This window comes from Taudactylus pleione, unplaced genomic scaffold, assembly GCF_031769625.1.
Source record: "Taudactylus pleione unplaced genomic scaffold, aTauple2 ptg000251l, whole genome shotgun sequence".
Lineage (NCBI taxonomy): Eukaryota > Metazoa > Chordata > Amphibia > Anura > Myobatrachidae > Taudactylus > Taudactylus pleione.
The window spans coordinates 5,254,796-5,278,826 of record NW_028284653.1 but is presented as its reverse complement, the minus strand read 5'-3'; the positions used below and the strand labels follow the sequence as shown (position 1 = coordinate 5,278,826).

Sequence of the window (24,031 nt, the reverse complement as noted above, 5' to 3'; positions counted from 1 at the left end):
AAATACATTCACATGGATAAAAACTGTCAGTTGAACAACTTACTAAACACAATCCCAAGAGTGATAAATTATCTGTGAACTTACTTTTACAAGCATTGCTGCTGCGGCCTTCAGCTGGTCTCCAAGGTAAATCGTGGTAAAAGTCCAGGCACTGCTCACAATTCAAACCTTTTGTGTGATGTCGGCAAACACAGCGACCATGCACCTTAAATGCAAGAACAGGCCTTTGTTACAGATAAAGGTCCATCTGTGCTCATTATTAGTTACAGAATACGCTACATTTTATAGTAGGAGCATAATAGCATGGTAGTGCTGGGAAGTTAGCAGATTGTGATCAGTTCTTTCAAGCAATTGAGATTGAGCACACATTCACATATACACTTATACAATATATTCACACATGTGAACAACACATTATGTACACATAAGGGCAAATGAGAAATTTTATTATCTAGATCTCTCAAATAGTGCAACACATGCCAATACAAAAAGTAGATGTATTATACGTATAGTAAAGCACTAATCACACTATTACCATTGTTCCCTTTATTATTATTATGCTTTATATATGAGGGTGGTTCAATAAGTAAGCTAATAAGACCTCTCAGGTGTGTAATGTTCTCCATTTCATTCTCTTTTCCTGCCAGACCAGAGCAGGTAGACAACTGCTTCCCCTTACTGCCAGTAGACTGCACCTCGTGTTAATCATACTGTCCCAACATCAGGTGTAAGATGGAGGGCTGGCAGAAACATGGTCAAACATTGCGGTGCGTAGTTTGGTAAGATTTATGCGTCTAAAGGGCACATCAGCAGCTGAAATTCATCACCAACTTGTCAGTGTATGGTGAGTATGTCATGTCATGGAAACAGGTTTGGGTTTGGTGCGCTGCCTTTGATAACGGCAGAACAGATGTTCAAGATAAGCGTTGATCCGGCTGGCCAAGCACGTCCACCACAAATGACAATTTGTGCTGCATTAAAGGTCTGATTAAGGAAGATGCATTTGAGTTTGTGATAGTACTGAAGAACTGAACATCTCAGTGGGTACTGTGAACAACCATCATTCATATGCAACTGGGGTACAGGAAAAATTGTTCTTGCTGGCATGGATCGGATTGCACTTGGCGTGGTACCATGAGGAGGGAGTGCAGTTCTTGCAGCATATTGTTATAGGCAATGAAACGTGGGTACACCATGTGACACCGGAGGCGAAGCAAGCATCCATAACATGGAAACATGCATTGTCCCCACTTTCAAAGAAATTCAAAAGAACTAAATCAGCAAAGAAGGTCATGGTGACCGTATTTTGGGACCACAAGGGTATGCTTCTTGTTAATTTCCTCACCAAGGGAGATACTGGGAATGCTTTCCGCAACTGTGACACACTCACTAGGTTGCAGAGGGAAAACAGGATTTTGGTACTTACCGATAAATCCCTTTCTCCGATTCCACAGGGGACACTGGAGTTCAAGACAGTGGGGTATAGACGGTGGTAGAGTAGAGCCTGGCACTTTAAATAATTCAGAAGTGTGACTGGCTCCTCCCCCTCTATGCCCCATCAGCCCCAGTTTAAGAACTGAGCCCGAGAGGAGACGGAGGACCATAGGAAAACGAGGAGAAGGAGAGGACCACAGAACGGAACAAGACCGAATGAGGGAGAACAGAGGAACCAACTGCAGGGAACACATGCAGTCACACAACCTTATAAGAAACCAAACAAAATGGCAGGTACGCAGCGCTGGGCGGGCGTCCAGTGTCCCCTGTGGAATCGGAGAAAGGGATTTATCGGTAAGTACCAAAATCCTGTTTTCTCCTTCATCCACTAGGGGACACTGGAGTTCAAGACAGTGGGGACGTCCCAAAGCCAACCTCCCGGGTGGGAAGCGCGGAGAACTTGCCGAACCCTTGGCAAAACCGAAAACCGGGATCACCAAGAACCGTAGGCCTAATGGAAAGGCAAGAGCTGAAGATCAAGTGTTGTAGAGCAGAGGAGACAATCAAGGCTCCTTGCTAAACAGCCATAGAAAATCCACACCTTACAGCGTAAATCGAATGGAATACTGCTAGCAAGAGAACAACCGCAGATGAAAACAGCTGAACACCGTAAGCTCAGCCGAAACAGACCAAGCACGAACAGAGTTGAACATGAGAAGCTGTATAATTTGGAGACAGCAGAATCCCAGCACTGCTGGACATAACTCATATAGTTATACATATAACAATACCAATCTACAGATACAGAGTTGATCCTGTCCACAGACTCCTAACAAGAGTATACAGGGAGCAAAAGACAAGACCGAACAGTCGCCCTGGACCATTCTTGAGGTCCAACTACTACAAGGTTGGCAACCAGAGTGAAACCATAGAAGTCTCCAATAAGGATAGAGATCCCAATGAGGCAGAGGCAGCTCTGAAAGAATCGAGACCACAATTCTTTTCAGAGCGTCAGACAGCAGTACAATCAACTCAGAAACAGAGGGAAAAACAGCAACTGAAACCTTGCAGCTGTAAATCCCCATACCAGACCACTGGAAGAATGTCTGGCAGCCCATCAGATGTCTGCCTATTGAGTGGTTACTACTGCCTGTGGCGGGTCTCGAATTAGTGTATGGGGCATCCCAGGTGGAGACCTTACAGCACAAGCCACTGTGCCGACCTGAAAAGAAACCCACAGCAACAAACTCCAAACAACATCCAACATGATGGAAGTGCGTAGGCAGTATCAACTGCTGTCCTGAACATAGTATAAAAACAACCCAGTTACCCTAGCAGTTAAAGAGCACGGATGCAACAGTCACCCAGTGAGAGCTACCAATATAGGGAAGCAACCATACAGCAAGGCTACAGAACTAGGACAACCATAGAGGTACCCATCAGGTACCTGTCAGTGTGATGAAAATATTCACAGTACTGAACAGGAAAACCAACCAGGCCCCCTGCGTGGAACATAATGACTGTCACGCTTTAATATAAAGAAGTGCATAACCCCCAAGGCGCTACAGTCACAGTCCATTATAACCCCAACAGAAGAATAAAGTGACATTCTCAATGTTGGAATTATGCACGCCAGGAAAGCTCTAAAGTGTAGAGCCTACTGCTAAAAAGAGTGGATGGCTACTAAGTCTGCAGCTAGGATGCATAAGGGAGAATAACGGCTATGTCGTGTCAGGTTGCATGAAATCGGAGCATCTTCCGAGGCAATAGTGGGGTACCGCTTACCTGTGAGCAATCAGAAGCCCTCTAGAAACTATGTAGAATGTCACTGACCTTCTCCATCTCACAGCAACCCGTCACATCAGGAATAGAGTGTAGCTTCAGTGGGCTAAAAACCAATGCTCCATAGCACAGTCTTCAGTCTGGCGATGTTGCCGTAGGAGAGACTGTAGAAAACTAGCAAAATGTTAGTGGTAACAAGAAGGTCTTACTACAGGACTCTATACCTGAGCTTGTTCCATTAGGGATGTGTATCCTTATATAGATTATACATATACCCCAAGCACGGTCTGCTAGAGTAAGTATTAGTATATTAACACTTATAATGGTTAAGTGCGTATTAGTCAAGAGGCGGGATAGTGAAAGAATTAAATAAGACCATGTACTGGTCAAGATACACATAGCAATATTACATATTTGATGATGGATCCCACCAGTGACCCTTGACAATCATAGTGTTCACAATGAGGGATTAAACTTGAACCGCAGGGCCCATGATTTACTGGATACCCACCAATCTAATCAAGCCAGGCCTGACCCTGCCTATTCGGCGGGTGGCCCTAGACCTTCAGGCACAGGAGCAGAAGTGTGGTCCGTTGTCATTTAACCAAGTAAGCCCTGAGGATGGAATAGAATCTGGATTTTTATGTACTGATAGGAATGTACCCAGGGGCCACTTTATAGCCTCATTTTATTGAGATATGCGACTAAACAATAATATGGAGTACAGGAACCTATACAGAGAAAGGTACCTGTACATAGACATAGAATGCAATAATTATCCCAAGTAAGAAGGGATATATCTGTAAAGAAAACCCCAGTTAGGGCTAAAAAAACAAAACAGGTGTTTCCCAATTATTAGGAAGTAGTCATACGAGGAACATGAATATATTGGTATACATACACACGTACACTTAGACAAATAGTTGCATGAGAAGTCAACATAGTAAGTATACTTGTCAGACTCCTGCACCAGGAGATCATTATGCTCTATATAATATATAAATATATACATAGTAGGAACCACAAATAGCGGCACTCCGAGACTTAAATAGTGATCAAAAAGGTATATCTAAACTATGTTGAAACAAACAGGCCGACGTTTCGGGGGATACGTGCCCCTTTGTCAAAGCGAGTATATATACATACACCTATATACACATACATTGTAATAATAATAACTCCCCCGAAAAGGGGGCGCCGTAGATATAAACTGACAGGAACAAAACTGTAACCCCAGAAGGGTGTAAGTGCCTATCTTATATACATGTGTGGACTACCAGAAGGCTCCCAGACAAGTATATGGTCCATATTAGAAGCCATGCCTTAGGGAATTGTGACTATCACAATGTAAACTGCAGAACATGACTCTAGTCTATAGAGCCAATATAATATATTATAGCCTACAGCTTCTGGTAATCCCAGCTGGCTTCCCATCTGTGGAATTAGAGGTAACCTAATGATTGCGGAAGCATAGGCATACCCACACATATAACAAATACATTCATACATAGTATGTGTAAATCGAAGTTGTTGTACCAACCCACCGCAACAGGAGAGTCCAGCCTCCAATTGCAGTATCTTTCTTTTTAAAATATGCAAGGTATCAGATATAAAACTGATAAGAACAAATCCTACCCCTGCCTTTATGGCAAGGATAAGAAGCGGTACATACATACATTATATATATATATATATATATATATATATATATATATATATACTGCATACATGTACCCTCATACAAGGTCACAGGTAACGATAATTTATCCAGGAGAAAGCGTGAACGCAGTCCCCCACTTCCACAAATTACGCAGTCGAGATTTCCGCATTTTGAGAAATCATCGGGGGTCAGCACACCCAGAGTGCAATGGATGCGCCTCGCCCTGGGAGAATCACCTTTGTAATCATGGTATCTCCCCTGCCAGGTAAGTATGAACTGTGGCTTACCTCCACGCAGGGAGACTGCTGATGTGCCGTGTGTCCATACTCTGTAGGCCTGATATTTTAGCAGCGCGCTGTCCCAGACTGGTATAGATCCTGGGAGCCTTCTGCCCTTGCCTTATCAGGTGAGCCATTTGAGCTCCAGTTGAACCCACCTTTTCAAAGTGGGGATCAAAAGGACAACCTCAGATCAATGAAGTATACTGCATTATATTTAACGTATACAGGCATATTTGTCATGCGGAGGGCAAAGTGACATGGACACAGCCTCTGTATTAGGCTGCGGCATGTTCCTCCCTGAGCTAGTGTCAGGGGTCCAGACACTCACTCTGTAATAGTGGCGGCGGATCCCATGATATGTAGAGGTACTGCTTCAATAACATCTGACATTAGTGAGTACTGATTAATTTCCTAATCAAACAGACTCCAGCAGCCATCTTGAGATAGACAATTGTAAAATAGTCGCAACTATCTCTACACAGTGACATCACAATGACGTAGGGCAGCAGTTAGGATAGTTGTGGGGTCGACAGTTTTGAAGTGCTCTCCCCTACAGAATAGAAGTACATTACTGCTAGATAAAGTACTAACAAGTTCATTGCTGGAATCTGACCACCATATAGGAACTACAGAGATGAGCTAAGTTCTATATGGACCATTCCGCTGCGTGACTAAGTAAGCAGGAAGACTGCTACACTGCATGCATAATTTGTAATCAGCTCAGTATGCCTCAGCATTGTACTATAATAGAGACCAAACTAGGTTCTATCTAGATTCTACAGCTATGCACAGGGGAGACTATACACATAGGTCCTCTTCATCTATATATTTATTAACAGTTCTTATATATCGCAGCGTATTCCGCCACGCTTTATCATTGGAAACATCAATAGAACAAAACTGGTTTTAACAGACAGTATATATAAGCAGGAAAGCCCCGTATATATACACATATATACTCATACATACACTTAACTCATGTAGGCATGTATACAAAGCTACCCATATTGCATTATGTCATAGGTAGACAAATGTGCTTGGAACTAACTCCAGCAGCGGTACAGTGAGTGCAGCGTCTTCAGGCACCAACTTCTACGCCTCTCCCTGCACTGCAAGCAGCTGCCTCTGCAAAGTTACAGACTGCCTGTATTCTGTACAGTGACAGTCTCTGCATATGCCTGCGCTGTAGTGCGCACCAACTGAGAGGCTAGAAAAAATATGCGGTGCCTGCTCCCCGGGAGCAGTAACGGCTGCCGGACCTAAGCCACGCCCCCTCACTGCCGGGAGTAGAGCCCCGGCGCTAACTGCATCCGGTCTTAACCGGCAATAAACTAACCCCTGCTGCTCACCACTATGGCATACAGCAGAGGGAGGAGGAGATCACATCGGCAGCAGTCACACAGCGCTGTCAGACTCTTTTAAGTGAGCCAGCGCTGACTCAGCAGTGCAGGGATGTTAAGAGATGCGCCAGCAGCTCGTAGCAGGGCAGTGCACAGCGCACCTATGTAATTACAGACTGTCTGAACAGTCTCCCTTGATGGGTATCCGCGCTATATGCGCGGTAGCTCCGCCCCTTGTAATAACGCTAGCTGCGTTATAACAGGAATCCAGGACTGTATGAGCCTGGGAGGGGGCGGAGGGGCCGCAGATCTAACTCAGTCCCCCGCTAGTCAGGGGAACAGAGCTATACTTACCAGCTGCTGGCATCAGGACTGCGGCTAGGCATAGGGAAGCACGGACACAGCTTCTATATTAAGCTGTGGCGTGTCCCTCCCTGAGCTACTGCCAGGGTGCCTGGGACCCGGACACGCACTCTTTATTAGTGGTGGCGGGTCCTCCTGATGCCTCCATGTAGCAGGCTGACAGACGCAGCACTCTGTCAGCCTGTCCTCAATGCTTGTTGAAGCTATGAAAATAAATAAAGTTAAAATAAAAGTAAAATTACAAAGTGTGGGCTGGAGCTCAGCCCTATGTGACCGGCTCTTCTCGGGCACATTTCTAAAACTGGGGCTGATGGGGCATAGAGGGGGAGGAGCCAGTCACACTTCTGAATTATTTAAAGTGCCAGGCTCTACTCTACCACCGTCTATACCCCACTGTCTTGAACTCCAGTGTCCCCTAGTGGATGAAGGAGAAAAATAATCTGTACCAAGACCATTCTATTGATTATATGTATATGTACATGTTGAATATATTTACGCAATGAGAGGTCATAGACAGAAACCGTATGAGAAAAAGAGACATAGTACAAAACATACCAGAACATGAACAAGGCTTATAAACATTGCTGCACCAGCAGTCAAAAACCCAGATAAGCAGCATGGCAGCAGAACCCAAAGGTTTGGTGTCGTTGTAGGCAGTGGGAAGGAGATGATGGTGTAAGTGAGGGAAAGAAAAGCATAATTATGGAAGAAGCCTTTATCTTTTAGAAATATACAGCCTTTGAGGAATTCCAAACTTTTGTATAATCCATTCTTCCTCCAAGATAACAGATGCCAGTAAACATGGGAGCATGGGTGTTGTGAATACAGCACTTGATTGTAGAATAACTGTGGACAGCTTCACTAATCAGGTGTTGCTTTCTCTACACAACTCACATTATAATAGACTAGAGGAAGAAGTGTATCAAGCCTTGAAGAGAGATAAAGTGGAGAGAGATAAAGTACCAACTAGTCAGCTGCTGTCATTTTCAAACACAGCCTGTAAAGTGACAATTAGAATTTGATTGGTTGGTACTCTCTCTCTGCTATCTCTCTCCAAAGCTTAATACATCTCCTCCAAAGCTTGATACATCCCACTCTGAATCACTAGTGCAGGATTAGTCGCCAATGATCAAACATCACTGCGTCTCCTCCTGTTACCAATACAAAATACGGAATATCCCGAAATACAGAATTCTTTTTAGCATGACTGAGATAGTGAAGCCTTTGCTTTTTGTTGGTTTAATGTACACAAACCTTGTTTAAGGCACAAAATTATAAAAAAATTGTATAAATTACCTTCAGGCTGTGTATAAGGTGTATATGAAACAAATGAATTTCATGTATGTACACAAACTTTGTTTGTTTAAGGCACAAAATTATAAAAAATATATAAAATTACCTGCAGGCTGTGTGTATATAACACATAATGCAGTCTGTGTTTAGATTTTGGTCCCATTCCCCAAATCTCCCTATGGTATGCAATTATTCCAAAATACAGAATATTCCGATATCCTAAATACCCCTGGCCCCAAGCATTTTGGATATGGGAGACTCAACCTGTAGCTTTGAGCAGATAACCAAGGGTTTCCCAAGGAGATGATACTCACTTTGATGGCATGGTTCAAAAGTGACATCAGCTACATTATTACAACATTCACCTATACTCAGTATAACACTCCACTCACTTTAATGCAGTATGTAATGGAGATGCCGTAAACATGCTTTTACTACTTACTCCTCTATGCCTATTTTCTGAGAATATTGGCCAAGTCATCTTAACTGCCAGGGAGTCAAGTTAGTAAACCGTATGCACTAAGTGGTAGCACAGCTTAGTATAAGCAGATTTTCTTACTTACCTGAAGAAATACAGTGTTACATAATATATTGGAAAGGAAAATATATTGCATAGTTACCATTCCGTCCACATTGTCTGAATAGCCTTTCACTGGTGCACATTCACTAGCATGTCCATAGCAGAAGCAGTTACCACGAACCACCATGTCATAGATGGCATAGTAATATTTCTCCTTTATTTCAACCCTTGAATCCAACAGGTTGTCGCCCAAAGTGTGGAGCCTCAGGAACTTAATTCTCAGATTTGTGATCCTCAACAAACCTTGGAACAAAAACATTTAAGACTGTTGCCAGATCCCATCAAAACATTCATTGCAATAGGTGTAAGGCATTATTCAGAATCTAGATAGAGGCCACACTGTATTTTCATTTGCTTAGAAGCTCAAAATGGTTTTAAGCAATTAAGAGCATGGTTCTCCCATAGACTCAGTCAGTACGTTTGGAGCATTATATATATATATATATATATATATATATGGTCCAATATTGGTCCACACTCACGTCTGGGGTCTCCAATCGCTGGGGTAGCTACCCATATGGGATCACCTGTATCCCTGCATACAAAAAAATGAACGGAGGGGGGTGCACTCACCAGTCTTCTAAAACAAATCTTATTTCATCTCATTAAAAATGTTTTACAGCATCTCAATAAAGATCCGACGTTTCGGTCCTATCCATGGACCTTTGTCAAGGTACCTTGACAAAGGTCCATCGATAGGACCGAAACGTCGGATCTTTATTGAGATGCTGTAAAAAAACGTTTTTAATGAGATGAAATAAAGATTTGTTTTAGAAGACTGGTGAGTGCACCCCCCTCCGTTCATTTTTTTTTATATATATATAAATGATAAAAGTGTTGATAAAAGTGGTTCACACTGAAACGTTGACCAAAGGACGCACAGTATTGCCATGATTTATTTTCATTGCAAGTCTAGCTGAGTGCCTCCCATTCCCGATCTGTGTATATATGTATGTATGTATATATATATATATATATATATATATATATATATTTATTAGGGATGTGCAGGCTCGGATAGGTTAGAGGGTGCATTCCTGGACTGATGATGTTCGTCCATGTAAGATGACGTTTAGCCTCTTTCTGAGTTCCGTTTTTTTGGAGGGAAAAATCCGAACTCAACGTGCAAACTCGAACCTATCCGAGCCTGCACATCCCTAATATATATATAAGGAAGAGAGAATAGGCACTCACCATTCAGTAGAAGGAATCTTTAATAACTCACATATATAGCATGATGAAATCGACGTTTCGGTCCTACCAGGACCTTTGTCAAGACAGTGACAATCGCCACAAAGCTACCACCAAGACACACGAAGCTTTGTGGCGATTGTCTCTGTCTTGACAAAGGTCCTGGTAGGACCGAAACGTCGATTTCATCATGCTATATATGTGAGTTATTAAAGATTCCTTCTACTGAATGGTGAGTGCCTATTCTCTCTTCCTTATGCTTTGGACTTTGCTGTCTCTAAATAGAGCACCCCACATGGTGAACTTGATGCTATGAGTGCAGCTCGTTGGATTAATTGTATATATATATATATATATATATATATATATATATATACACATACATATACATACACACACACACACACACATACATACCGTGTTTCCCCGATAATAAGACACTGTCTTATTTTTTTTTTTGTTAAAAAAAACACCATAGGGCTTACTTTCGGGGTAGGTCTTATTTTAATTAATATTGACATCAGTGCCCCTTATGCAGGCCCCCTTGTAGAAGTGCCCCTTATGCAGGCCCCTTTGTAGAAGTGCCCCTTATGCAGGCCCCCCCTTGCAGGCCCCCTTGTAGAAGTGCCCCTTATGCAGGCCCCCCCCCCTGTAGCAGTGTCCCTTATGCAGCCTCTCTTGTACGGTAGCAGTGCCCTATATGCAGACACCCCCTGTAGTAGCGTCCATTATGCAGCCTCCCTTATTGCTTTGCAAGCCCCCCTGTATTTGATCCCCCACCCACCAGTACAGTACTTACCTGACTCGCCGCCATCCGGGATGTCCCTCTCACTTGCGCGCTGACTGGATCTAACATGATCCAGCAGGCGCGGCCGCACAGGATCCTCAGCGTGCGGGTGTCGTCATGATGTCACCCGCGCACTGCATGACTGGGAACGCTGGGCTTTGAAGCGTTCCCAGCTCAAAATGAGATTTTGGTAGGTCTTATTTTCGGGGTAGGGCTTATTATCGGGGAAACACGGTACATACATAAAATCCAAAGCGACCAGCAGTCACAGAGATGGTCAAATACTTGCCCAGGTGCCCTCCACACACCATCCAAGTGTCATCAATAGAATCACCAACCGGCAGCACTCAGGGAACTATTGACCCCCAGTCATCTCTAGGACATGCAGCCGCTGCACCCCCTGAAATGTGAATACTTCCCCAGTGGTTGTAGATATTCTATGTACGGCAGTTTGTATGCTTTGTTTAATGGGATTTTTCAACCTTTTGATGCCAGGCTACATAATTGTCATGCTTATGTGTTCCTAATTCAAAAAATAACAGAACATGAATAAAGAGGCACTGTAGCCTGCAACCCCCATAACTGAATAGGAGGACATTACAAAAATGGAAGACTTCTGAAGAAGAAAGACATTATTCAGACTAATGCAGTACAGATTTGCATATTAGTCATAAACAATGCATAACACCATTTAATTACTAATGTCACACACATGAGACTTCATTTCAATTCAGGCTTTATTATATTTATGTGCTGAGAATTATAAAATACATTACAAAGAAAATAGGAATTACACAGTGCACAGCTTACTTTTAATTCTGGGACTGTATGGATCATCAATTCGGAAAGCTGGATCTAAAACACGAAAAATAACCTACAGCACAAGCAAAAGAAAAATGCAATTAAAAATATAATGAGTGAAAAAAATTATAATTCTGAACACCACACATAAAATGTATCCATTATACAATGGAGAAAAAAATACCTCTCCCTCAGTCGAAGGTTCAATGTCAGAGTATCGAGAGTCACAGATGATGTCATCAACTTTTTTCATTGGTCCGATAGAGATTCCAGGAAACGAGGTCTCACAATCATATGCAAAATAGCGATAGACTTTCCATGTTTTACCAAAATCTGATGACCTCTCAATTAACATCGCAGCTGGACGGAAAGTCTACAGAATGCATGACATTTTATATTAAAACAAACATCCGCCTGTAAAACTCAAGCATTAAAATGTGTATAGCCTGACCAACCATAAAGCTCTTGGCAAAGCACTCTCAAACATCTGTGCCTGCCAAAAACACAAGGGCAAGGCTAAACTGTTCTATGCCTTGGAGTGTACGTTAGCACAGTATGTACGTTACACACCATAAGTTATTTCCAGACAGCTGTTTGGATCTCAGACAAAGGCATTGTGAATGCAGATGTTTTACTTCAGTAAACACCACATAAAATACTAAATCAAGGTCATATAATGAGGTATCAGTTCTTACTTTACTAAATTTAAAGAAAAACTTTTAAAATTTGTGTAAACCGATGCAGCACAGATTACAAGTACTTCTTAAAAACATGTGTCTGCTTTGTAACTTTCCCATGAATTCATTCAATACCCAGCGTACAGTCCCCTAACAATAGCCCCTTATACTGTATAAGTTAATCACACACTGGTAGCAATTGTATCTTCAAGGAGATGTCATGGATTCCTAACCTTAAAGGTCATGATGAGATGAGTGAAATGGAATTCCGCTTCCAGATCCAGCTGAATGGTGACATTTTCCAGGCCTTTATTAAGAGAGTACATATATACGTTAGTACAGATGGAGCAAACGGGGTCTTCCCTTTTGTCTAGCTTACATACTCGGCCCATGATAATGGAATTAGTGGTGACACACACACACACACATATATATACACAGACCTGCGAGTGCAGGTCTGCACCCTAAATCTGGGAGTGGCGAGTGCAGTGGATTTTTGACTTTGTTTATGTGGTTAATTTTTAATTAACCTTTTGTGATCATAGCTTTCTCATGCACCCCATGTGCAAACTCGTTTATAATAACCTGTGTCAGCTGCCTCTTTGGTAGTATGATAGAAGCTATGTTTGGTGACTGTCTTGCCTTTAAAAGCCATTAGCTGGCAGGTGAGCTTTAAACCAGGTAACATTTTTTCAGTTTAAACTATGTTATAGCAGCTATCAGGTTTCCATCAGTGTGATAGATAGTGTAGGACCTGCAGAGAAGTGGGGTCCCGTGATGTGGGCTGCAGGCTTAAATGCATTGATCAATCCATGAACCAAAACCCCTTTATTTATTCATACATTATTGCGAGTGTTTAAACATGGTGAGTGCTGAGTTTTCTGATTTTATTTTTATATACACACATTATATATACACACATTTTATATATATATATATATATATATATATATATATATACATACACATACACACATACATGGCATATATATATATATATATATATATATATATGCCATCTACCATTTTTTTTCTGCATTCTAAAGTCACCAGGCTATCGATAAGTATACTATTTATTCCTGCTGGTCTGCAGTATTAGTGTTATTGTAACAGAGTGTTAGTTTGACCATTAATTCAGTAAACATGTAGCCTTGTTATGGGAGTGACATGCCTTCAGTGGATTATTTCATACTGTATTCTTTCATACAATATATCTAGACTACTATGTCTTTTATGCATTGATAATAAGTGTGCTGGTCTTTTTTTCTGAGCATTGCCACCGGATATCTCTTTATATCTTGTCTACTACGGGATTACAGCACCTGAACATTGTTAATACCCAATAAGTGGGTGCTGTTCTTGACTGTGTAATATAAATATAAATATATATATATATATACACACATATATACACACATATACATATACACACACACACACATACAAGGATTATTAATAAAACGTTATTCACTCCCTACTTTTTGTGGTTTATTTTTCAATTTAATTGAATTTTGTTCTTTCTCCTTTCATGTATTTAATGACTGAACACAGATGATCAGTTAAAATGCTACAAGGCTAACAGTAGATTGACTGAAAGAAAAAAATGAATAATAATAAAAAAAAAAACCTAAAAGCTTTCCTATTAGGCCAAGTTTTTGGTATCACACTACACCTTTATATATAAAAAAGAAAAGAAAAGGTATCTGTTGCTTAGCCTTATCAATCACCTACTGGTTTTCACATTCAGAATGATTCAAATGATTGCTTATATAGCTAGAGAGACATGTAGACTAGGAATACTAGGCAAAAGCTTTGCGGTCAGTAGTCTATGGAACATGATCAGTCAATGGACAAAAAAGTTACGCTCTCTTCAACTAATTAGGTTTTACATAGTGTCTAGTGTACAATGGTTGGGTAAAAAAAACAGCTGGGATGGTTGGGTAAAATGGGACCCAATGGTTGGGTAAAAAAAACAGAGGGATGCCGTTTTTCTCTGCTCTCCGTAAGGGAAATTAGGCTTTTATACTCACATAGGGGGGAAATGTACTAAGCCTTGGAGAGAAATAAAGAACCAACCAATCAGCTCCTAACTAAATTTTCAAACACAGCCTGTAAAGTAACAGTTTGGTTGATACTTTACTTCTCTTCAAGGCTTAGTACAGCTCTCTCATTGTGCATTAGGTAGTTACATAGCAATCACAGCCCACTCACTCCTTTTGTAACACACACACACACACACACACACACCCCCCCCCCCTGAAAACTTCAGGTTTCAGTGGCACAATTTGTAGAAATTACAATAAAAAATCCCCATTTTTAGTCTCTGTTACAAAAGTGGACAAACCTCGACCAACGGTGAAACCTGTGTTGACCAGTTTAAAAAAACAAAGATGAAACAATTAAGATCTTTAAAAAATCATCCGTATGCATGTCTCTAGTCCAGCAGTTTCTTAACGTGTGAATTAGGATGAAAAGGGGCACCTAATAGTTTATGAAGACTTCCCATGATTCCCTTTGGCATGACTGGATGGTTTTAGAACGTAATATACTAATTATAAACCAGATTTTAAAATAGTTTACAAATTGCAAAATTCCTCACACGCACTAATTATATATATATATTGGCCCTAAAGCCACCTCAAAAGCTTAATCTGCTTTAAAGGCGAATGTTCAGAAATTCTGTATAAAACCATCACTATTTACCATTTTCTGACTGCCACCATAGATTAAGACGATTTGGATCAAAAGTAGTGACTACATTTTCAATTAGATGACTCTCCGTATTGTCTTCAGCATTATAAGGCATTCGTGAGTCACATATAAAGCATTTCTTTTCATCCTGGGAGAAAGAATAAACACGTTTTCACATTTTAATCAAATTATCATTGAGTACATCAGAGGCTCCAGCCTAAAAGGTACATGTTACACTAATTGTCCACCAATTCTATAAAAACAACTTGTACATAAATAGTACTATATACACAAAAGATCAATAAATAATAAAAAAAAAAAGAGACTATAGATTAGAATGACAGTAATTTTCATTTGTAAATGTTCCCTCTAACCTGAGTGATTCAAAAAGGGAGCATATAACATATCCAATATTATATATATATTAGATTATATATCTCTCTCCCCATCAGACTCTCCACCTCTCTACAATCATTCAAACGGGCTCTCAAGACCCACTACTTCATTAAAGCCTTCCAGCTCTCATCCTAACTTCCTGCTACATGTTCCTTCCTCCCCGCAGGGCCGGATTAAGGTCTGTGGGGGCCCCTGGGCTATAAACTGGTGGGAGCCCCTATCAAATGACATTATCAAAATATAAAAAAGTTACAAGTGATTTCCCAATATTTCTAAACTTGACTAAAAACAATTAAAAATCACACAGACATCTTTCTGTACCCCAAAATCAAAATAATTTTTAGTTAGGTAGAAATCCACATTACATACACATACGGGTGTGTGTGTGTGTATACACACACATACATACACACACACACACATATATATATATCGCCTAGATTGGACAGGGGAGATAGAGTTTATGAATGCCAATAATTTGACCTGTAATGTGTGCTTTTATATGTGTAGAAATGTGTGATGCAGTGGGCTACCTGCTTGTCAGCTGTCTAGCTCGCTCAGCTCACAATTACACCACAGGTCTTGGACTTCTCTGATTCAGCTCTGAGTCTCCTCTGCTCAGACTGCACTGTGAGTTAGTTACAGCCCTGGCTCTGGTCCTGAGTGAGCAGTCAAAATCCTGCGAGATTTAATGTAATCTCGCGAGACTTTGACTGCTGCTCGCTCAGTCAGGACCACTGCAGTACAGTGAAGCTCCTCGGCGGAGCTCCCTAGCTGTACCACTGTATTACAACTCCGGTTCTCCTCAGCGGCTGGTGTTATGAAGCAGCTGACGAGGAAGACCGGAGTGCACATAGCTAAATGCAGTGCTCTGTTTTTTGTACTAGTTGTGGGGGTCCTCTGTGTGTGGGGGCCCCAGGACAACTGCCCCTTCCGCCCTGCCTATAATCCGGCCCTGCCACCCAGTCTACCCCATCTGTGCCACACCTATTTGTCTGCCCCTCCCTTTTAGAATGTAATCTCTTACAAGCAGGGCCTCTACCCTCTTGTGCTTCTCCCTACTTCACTTTCATCTACTTCTTACTAGGGATGAGCGGTTCGGATTCTGTGGAATCCGAACATCAGGGATCTGAGTCCACCCGAGCTGCGGCTCAGGTGTTCCCGCCTGACTCGGTCCCACTGCGAGGCCGAACATCATCCTCCTGATGTCGGATTCTCGCGAGAGTTCGGCTCTACATAAGGTACCCAGACCGTATACATTGCTTGCAGGCATGGAATTCCGTGCTGCATGCATGAAGAAACAGATGCATGGACAGATCCCCGTCCGTGCATCTGTGTCTAATAAAAATGAATGAACCTGTGTAAAAAAGATAAAAAGAAATGGCATGACACCTTCCCCAAAAGAGCAACCATCCCTGGGCTTTAGTAACCCAGTGCTGGTTGTGCAAAATATGGGGGGGCAAACGATGTAGGGGTCCCCGTAACTTTGAGCAACAAGCACTGGGCTCTGATCCAGTTCTGGTTCTGGAAATACAGGGAGAAAAATAGAAGAGTATAAACATTGTCTTTACAGTAGAACTGCAGGTCCCAGCAAGCCTCCCCCGCATGCTGGTACTTGGAGAACCATAAGTACCAGCAGGGGGGGCATTAAGGGCCCGCTGGTACCTGTAAAGAAATGTTTAAATAAACACAATTACACACACACACACAGTTATAGTAAAGTTTTAATACGCACTCACACATACTCATCTACATTACCTGGACTGGCCCGCTTCTCCCTGTAGGCATCCATGGTCTTGGTAAAATAAAAAAACGAGTAACGCGATCCACGCAACAACCACAATGGTTGTTACCTCCCGAGTGAAGAGCTCAGACGCGGCTTCTGCCTTTGTAGAGCCGTATCTGAGCGTTAATTGGCTGAGAGAGGTCAGTCCCCGCCTCTCTCAGCCAATGAACGAGTCCCTCCATTTAAGTAAATGGTGGGAACCGCAAAATAAACTTTAGTAATCCTGTGGCTCTCCATTGACTCTCCTGTGTCCTGCATTGTATTGTATTGTACTGTAAGTCACTGGTCATACAGACCCTCCAACAAGAACCGTTCCATTAGGTACAAAATGCTCTGCTCCTGGACTTCCCTCTTAATATATGATTGCAGCCACACTGCTTTTCTCTTTCCGCAGTACAGATTATGCCAATCCTGAGATGGTGAATCTGTACACAGCAGCAGAACGGAAAGCTGAAGTTTCCATTCTTCTATGAATTGCTATCCTTACTCCTGTATGGGGAAGTGGTCTAACCGTGGATCGCGGGTGCCACTGGAGAAGTCATGAACTTTTCAATGGTAACCCCCTTCCTGAATAGAACGAAGCAGTGAAAAGCCCCGATTTCAGTTTAACTGAAATCAAGGCTTTTCTCTACTTCATGAATAGACCACTTAATTGTATAATTATCTCAGTTTGACTTACGTACGGTTTGACATTTTATATATTGCATTGTTAATACCATTGTAATTTTACCTGTACGACGCTATAAACACTTGGGCGTCTATTTACTAAGCAGTGTTAGGAGACAGAGTGAAAAGCGATAAGAAAGTTATAAGGTGCCAGCCAATCAGCTCCCAACTGTCATTTTTCAAACACAGCCTGTGAGATGATAGTTGGGAGCTGATTGGCTGGCACCTTACCACTTTTCACTCTGTCTCCTCACACTGCATAGTAAATAGACCACTTTGTGGTGAAATAACAGTAAAATAATCATAATAATAAGAAAGACACAAAAAGAAAAATGATTGTATTTAAAGACTGTAAAATCTATATTAATCTCTGCCAACAATCCTTAGGATAGCAACACATGGGTTCCTTATGCTCCTGTGCATTAACCATATTGCTTACATGCTCTAATTATGGAGGGGTTGTGATATGCAGAGATCCTTGAAAGCTCATACTAATACACTAGATAATGCTGCAGACAAGTACTGATATAGTCATATATGCAGGGTTTTACACATTGTGGTACCCAGTTAAAATCTTTAAAATACACATCTGTACCGCAAAGAACATGCCAATAACAGATGTGTGCTTTCATTTTAGAAAATACACTGGTGAAAGCACAGAACCTGGTTGGTTGCTATGGGAAACACCTTAACTTTGCATCATTCTCCAGTAATGACCCAAAATGAGAGTATTCTTCAGTGGCTTATTATAAAGCAGAGATTAAGAATGAACAGGAGCAGCCTAGATCCACATCGAGGTACCTCCTCTGACCAACGCAGAATGCTCACTGAGCTTACCGGAGGAGGTGGACAGGGTGCAATGCAATTCCTCCTTCCCCTGCTGGCTCCAGGAAATGTAAATTTGATTGGGGGAGGCCTGATGGGCATATTGGGAAGTCTCAGTGGAATGTGGCAGTTTTGGAGTACATGTGGTATCTGAGGTCTTGCGGTGGCTTGAGTGCATGTGGGGATATTATGGAGCAAGTGTGAGATCTGAGTACATTACTGCAGAGGAATATTGTATTAGGGGTATGTGGGGGTAATTTAGGAGGAGCAAAGTACGTTTCTTGCTGTTTTTCCACTTTTGAATTATTACTTAATGTGTGGCCGTTTTGAAGGTTGTTTGGTTGTACATGCGAATCTCGAAATCTATGTTTCCCATTGCTGGTACACTAGCATCTTTTACATTAATCGAAGTTCTCAAAATATAGATGTAGAATTTTCTTAAGAGTACAGATTATCCAAGTAGTAAATGGTTCATCTGAAGTCCATATCCAGACTGACCTATCTGTCGCATATACTCAACTGACTTTATATCTCCTCTGACCATGGATCACAAAAGCTGTAACGTATTTCCTGTGCAGAGAGTCAACTGACCCTCTGCTGTGCTGCCCCCTATACGGTTACTTGTTTTATCACAGCGGTATGTTTACTGTTCTGGAAATAGAAACAAGATAGAATGGTTTCCTGAGGATGCTTCTAAGTGGAAATATTTATATTTGTGTAAGTAAACATTATTGTAAAATGTTTTGGAAACAGCAAGAATTATCTCTGAAAACATTGGTCACTAATACTGTTGCCTAAATATGGAAACACAATTCAGGCCATTACCGTATTAATTTTTACCAGAAATAAAATATATTTTGGCTCATAGAGAAGAGCTAGTAATTACTATTTAAAACGAAACACACTTTTATTTGCTACAGTCAATATGTCCTAGTTATAGCAGGTGAAGCATCATGGCTATTGACCCCTCAGGCAGCAGAATGACTAGACCTAATTGCAGTTACTTCATAGACTCCTAAAGGCATTAGCTGCAAACTGGTACTGTGATTAGGAAGTGGTCTAGACATTGCTCTTAACTCAAACAAAACGTAATTTGGAATGTTCTATAAACCAGAAGAAACAGATACTTTAGCTAATTTTAATGATAATATATTAAACATGAAAATGTTGAAGCTAATATATAAAGCAGTGGTTCCCAAACATTCTTGAATCATGGCACCCTAGTGTATCTGCATTTTTTCATGGCACCCCTTGGCTGAAAGTTTCTTATTGAGAATTATAAAAAAAACTAAAATAATTAAAGTTAAGTAAATTGTGCTTAGCTGTCATCCTTAGGCTCAGTTATGTGGTGGTGGACAGGGTTGCACTTCTGTTTGTCCACATATTTTATGATGGTCAGCCACCAGCACTGGTGTTGCATATCACATGGACCATAAATAATCCTGTACCACCAAACCGTGGCACCCCTGCAAGTGCCTTGCAGAACCCCATTGTGCCATGGTTTGGGAAACACTGGTATAAAGCATTGCCTAGTTTAAACATCATTACTGACTACAGCATGTGTGCTCCTCAGTGCCCCAAAGCAGGGTTTTCAACTTTTGTGGTTTCCCCAAATGTCAGATGTCAATATATTCTATTCTACACCACTTGTTTTGGGGTCGCAGTTAGTATTCACATGCTTAATTTATTTTAAGGAGAACAATCTTTTTGCCTCAAAAATCTTTAATTCACAATTATATGAGAGTATTATAAGGTTCCTTCATCTATTATTATTATTTATATGTGGTACCAAAAAATAAATAAGGGTGTAGGTTTTCTGTCCCGAAAAAACTTCAGGTCACACTGGTGTCCCCTACTTACAGTAGCACCCAGGAATATAGTAAGAAAAAGTGTGACAACCGGCAGAGTCATACAAAAGGTTTGTAATACAATAAAAAGGTAAATTTTCACTGCAGCATAATTGTTTAACTGAGAACAGAGGGCCTGATTCAGACCCGCTCGCGAGCACTCGCAAGCGGGTCGATGGTGGCCCAGTGCGCATGACGGAGCCGGCTCCTTCGTGTACATGCGCGAGACCCGGATAGCGACGGGCAAGCTGTCGCTCCGGGTCTCGTACCAAAGGGGGCGTGCTGTCGATGGTGAGTGACAGCACGCCCCCTTTGGTGGACGTGACGGGGGCGTGGCTGCCCAGACGAAGGCGTTCCCATGGGAACGCCTACCGTCTGGGTCCGGCCCCACTGACATCACTAGTGATGTCAGTGGGAGTGATTTTGGCTCTGTTTGAACCGAAAGCACTCCAGGGCTTGCACAACGAGACCAAGGGTCTCGTCGCCAGCCCGATGGACGCGATGGTCTTGACCATCGCAACCATTTTCCTGCCCGCTCGCTATAGCTGTGGGTGGTCACTAGTGATGTCAGTGGGAGTGATTTTGGCTCTGTTTGAGCCGAAAGCACTCCAGGGCTTGCGCAACGAGACCCAAGGGTCTCGTCGCCACCTCGATGGACGCGATGGTCTTGACCATCGCAACCATTTTCCTGCCCGCTCGCTATAGCTGTGGGTGGTCACCCACAGCTATGCGAGCGGGCAGGAGGCCGTACAAAAAAAAAAAATAGCCCGGCCCTGATTCAGAGCGAGCGCTCTGTCAGAGCGTCTGGCTCTGAATCAGGGCCAGAGATAGTTCTGAATCAATGACACTGCATGAGAGGGGCCCAAGCACAAATTACAACTGCATTACCAGTTATTGGGAGATACTCATCCTACTACCCTCATAAGAGTCCTGGGGGGGGTCCTGGTGGCCGGGATGCCAGCGGTCAGACTACCCAGCAGCGGCATCCCAACATATGAAGGTAAGTACCCTAACTCACCTTTCCCGCAGCCCAACCCTAACCCTCCTCCTCCGCAGCTTAACACTAAGCCTCTTCTCCCGCAGCCTAACACTAAGCCTCTTACTACTGACAGCGGCATCCCAACGCATGCAGGTAAGTACCCTAACTCACCTTTCCCACAGCCCAACCCTAACCCTCCCCCTCCGCAGCCTAACACTAAGCCTTTTGTCCCGCAGCCTAACACTAAGCCTCTTACTACCGACAGTGGCATCCCAACGCATGCAGGTAAGTACCCTAACCCACCTTTCCCGTAGCCCAATCCTAACCCTCCCCCTCCGCAGCCTAACACTAAGCCTCTTCCTACTGACATCGGCATCCCAACATATGAAGGCAAGTACCCTAACTCACCTTTCTCGCAGCCCAACCCTAACCCTCCTCCTCCGCAGCCTAACACTAAGCCTCTTCTCCCGCAGCCTAACACTAAGCCTCTTACTACTGACAGCGGCATCCCAACGCATGCAGGTAAGTGCCTAACCCACATTTCCCGTACCCCAATCCTAATTCCCCCCCCCCTAACACTAAGCCTCTTCCTACTGACATCAGCATCCCAACACATGCAGGTAAGTACTCTAACCCACCTTTAATGCAGCCCAACCCTAACCCTCCCCCTCCACAGCCTAACACTAAGCCTCTTCCCCCGCAGCCTAACCCTACCCCCCAGCCCCCCCTACCCCCTTTGCCCTAACCCTAATATTTAGCATGGGGATGTCAACAGTTGGGATTCTGAAGCAGGGATTCCAACGCTGAGATTCTGAGGGCTGGCATCCCGACCACATCTTATCCTTAGGGCTGCACCATTAACTAGTTTTTCCCCAGAGGTTCCAGATTCATCTCAGCCACAAGACTGAGGCTTTGTCATTGGTACCCTTACCTACAATTTCCTGAATATTAAACTGGTGAATAGAAATAAGATAACTCCTGCCACTGCTTCACACTGCGCCAATCCTGTTCTGTGGTTGCTCATGGCAAGTAGGAGCAAGAACAGAAGATGAGCCACTGACAGTGGAACTAAAACAAAACCCTCACACAATAGTAGTATTTACTATGCTCAGTAGGTATACAGGGTATACACCATAATTAGAGTAAGTCTTTAGAGGACCTTTGTTATGTAGGAAAAGCTTTGCTCTAGGACTCTTCCTTGAATCATATGAACAGAGGGCCTGATTCAGAGCCGGACGCTATTTACGCTCGCTTGTTCAGAAAAAGGGGCCGGATATTTAAATAGAGCGCTCGCTCTTTGCGGTCTGTTGATGCCTCTATGTCTGAGCGAGCGAACGAAATATGCGCTCGCTATTTTGTAAAGACGCCCCCTGGCCGTTCGCATCATACGTCATCTCTGCTATTTATTAGATTAATCGAGTACATCGAAGGCGTCAGAACTGCTCGCAGTGCTTGTGGTTGGATTTTCCTACCGCAATCATGCGAACAGTTCAGGCTAAGAGACAACCAAGTGACGTGATCGATGACGCTGCTTTGTTAAATATGCACACCCTTAAAACGCCCGTTTTGACCGTTTGGCACGCCTGCGTTCGGGTCTCCACTCCCCGTTTTCAAGCACTTTCCCCTGTTACCACCCACAAACGCCTCATCCTGTCACTCAAATTAGCAGGCACTCGCTATTTTGCGAACACACGATTTCCGACCGCACTGACTGGTTGGCGCATGCGCATTACGACCCATACGCATGCGCAGATGTGCGAACATCGCTCGGAGCGAACGAGTGGCAGCAATGACCACAAACAGCTTACAATGTGTATAGGATGCATATATAGTCACACAGGAGGACAGGACAGTGCACAAATAAGATGAATGAAGCGCCATGTGTCTGCTATGTCTATAATGGAAATACTTTCAATGCAAATGTTAAAAAAAAAAAGTACAGTTTTTGCTTTTATGTTTAACTGTTGATATTTAGCAAAGTTTTTTTTTTCCACACAACGTGACCATGGTGGTACCATAGGACAAACTTAATATTGAAGCAATATAAGTAATATTAAGGGTTAAATTAGAAAAGAGGTCTTCCAGTCTGAAACAGTGTAAACAAGGACAGGAAACACTATACAGATGCAACTGTTCAAACAATGCATGTGTGTGTGAGTATAAACTTTACACCCAGCCTCCAGCCAGATGTTTTCTGTTTAACAGGGAATGTTGTGGGGGAGAGCATCATTCGTGCCTGGGAAGATCTGCAGATCCCCTTAGGAGTTGCTCTATCCATTCTCTGTTGCTCATATTTCATGGGAAAATATCTGCTCACAAGTGTGTGGAGAGTGACTGGAGTAGAAAATAAGTGGACCTAAGAAAGATGCGTTACCTGGAGATGGCTAACAATACAGAAAGACTCTGGTTTCTGGATACCACATGTGGAGGATACACCAAGCTGCTCTGCACGTCCAATCAGCAGGTCACCGGTGGCTGGGTAACAGCTGCCTTCTGCACAACCATGGCTGAAATTTGGCTCTTGAGATTGGGCAGTTCCCAACAGAACAACTAAAAAAAAAGTTATGCAATCGATGAATACACATTAAAGCCCACTTTCACAGACAGTGCACAGTGTGTTCTAATTAGGAGATTACATATTACAGCACATAT

General features: G+C 42.6%; 1 protein-coding gene and 1 non-coding gene across 3 annotated transcripts in view; both read right to left on the bottom strand.

Moving 5' to 3' along the window:
• The window catches only part of LAMB1 (laminin subunit beta 1), an 81,107-nt gene that overhangs the window by 52,352 nt on the left and 4,724 nt on the right, over nt 1–24,031 (bottom strand). For both annotated transcript variants that reach the window (XM_088480195.1, XM_088480194.1), the window contains 7 exons: nt 23,754–23,929; nt 14,893–15,028; nt 12,423–12,496; nt 11,697–11,885; nt 11,522–11,585; nt 8,774–8,976; nt 85–205 (listed from right to left, as the gene is read on the bottom strand). In XM_088480195.1, the coding sequence (XP_088336321.1) occupies nt 85–205; nt 8,774–8,976; nt 11,522–11,585; nt 11,697–11,885; nt 12,423–12,496; nt 14,893–15,028; nt 23,754–23,929 (963 nt within the window). The remainder of the gene's footprint in view (nt 1–84; nt 206–8,773; nt 8,977–11,521; nt 11,586–11,696; nt 11,886–12,422; nt 12,497–14,892; nt 15,029–23,753; nt 23,930–24,031) is intronic.
• Nucleotides 4,985–5,149, bottom strand: LOC148515259 (U1 spliceosomal RNA). The gene has a single exon (XR_015879424.1). It is a non-coding gene; the product is annotated as a U1 spliceosomal RNA (small nuclear RNA).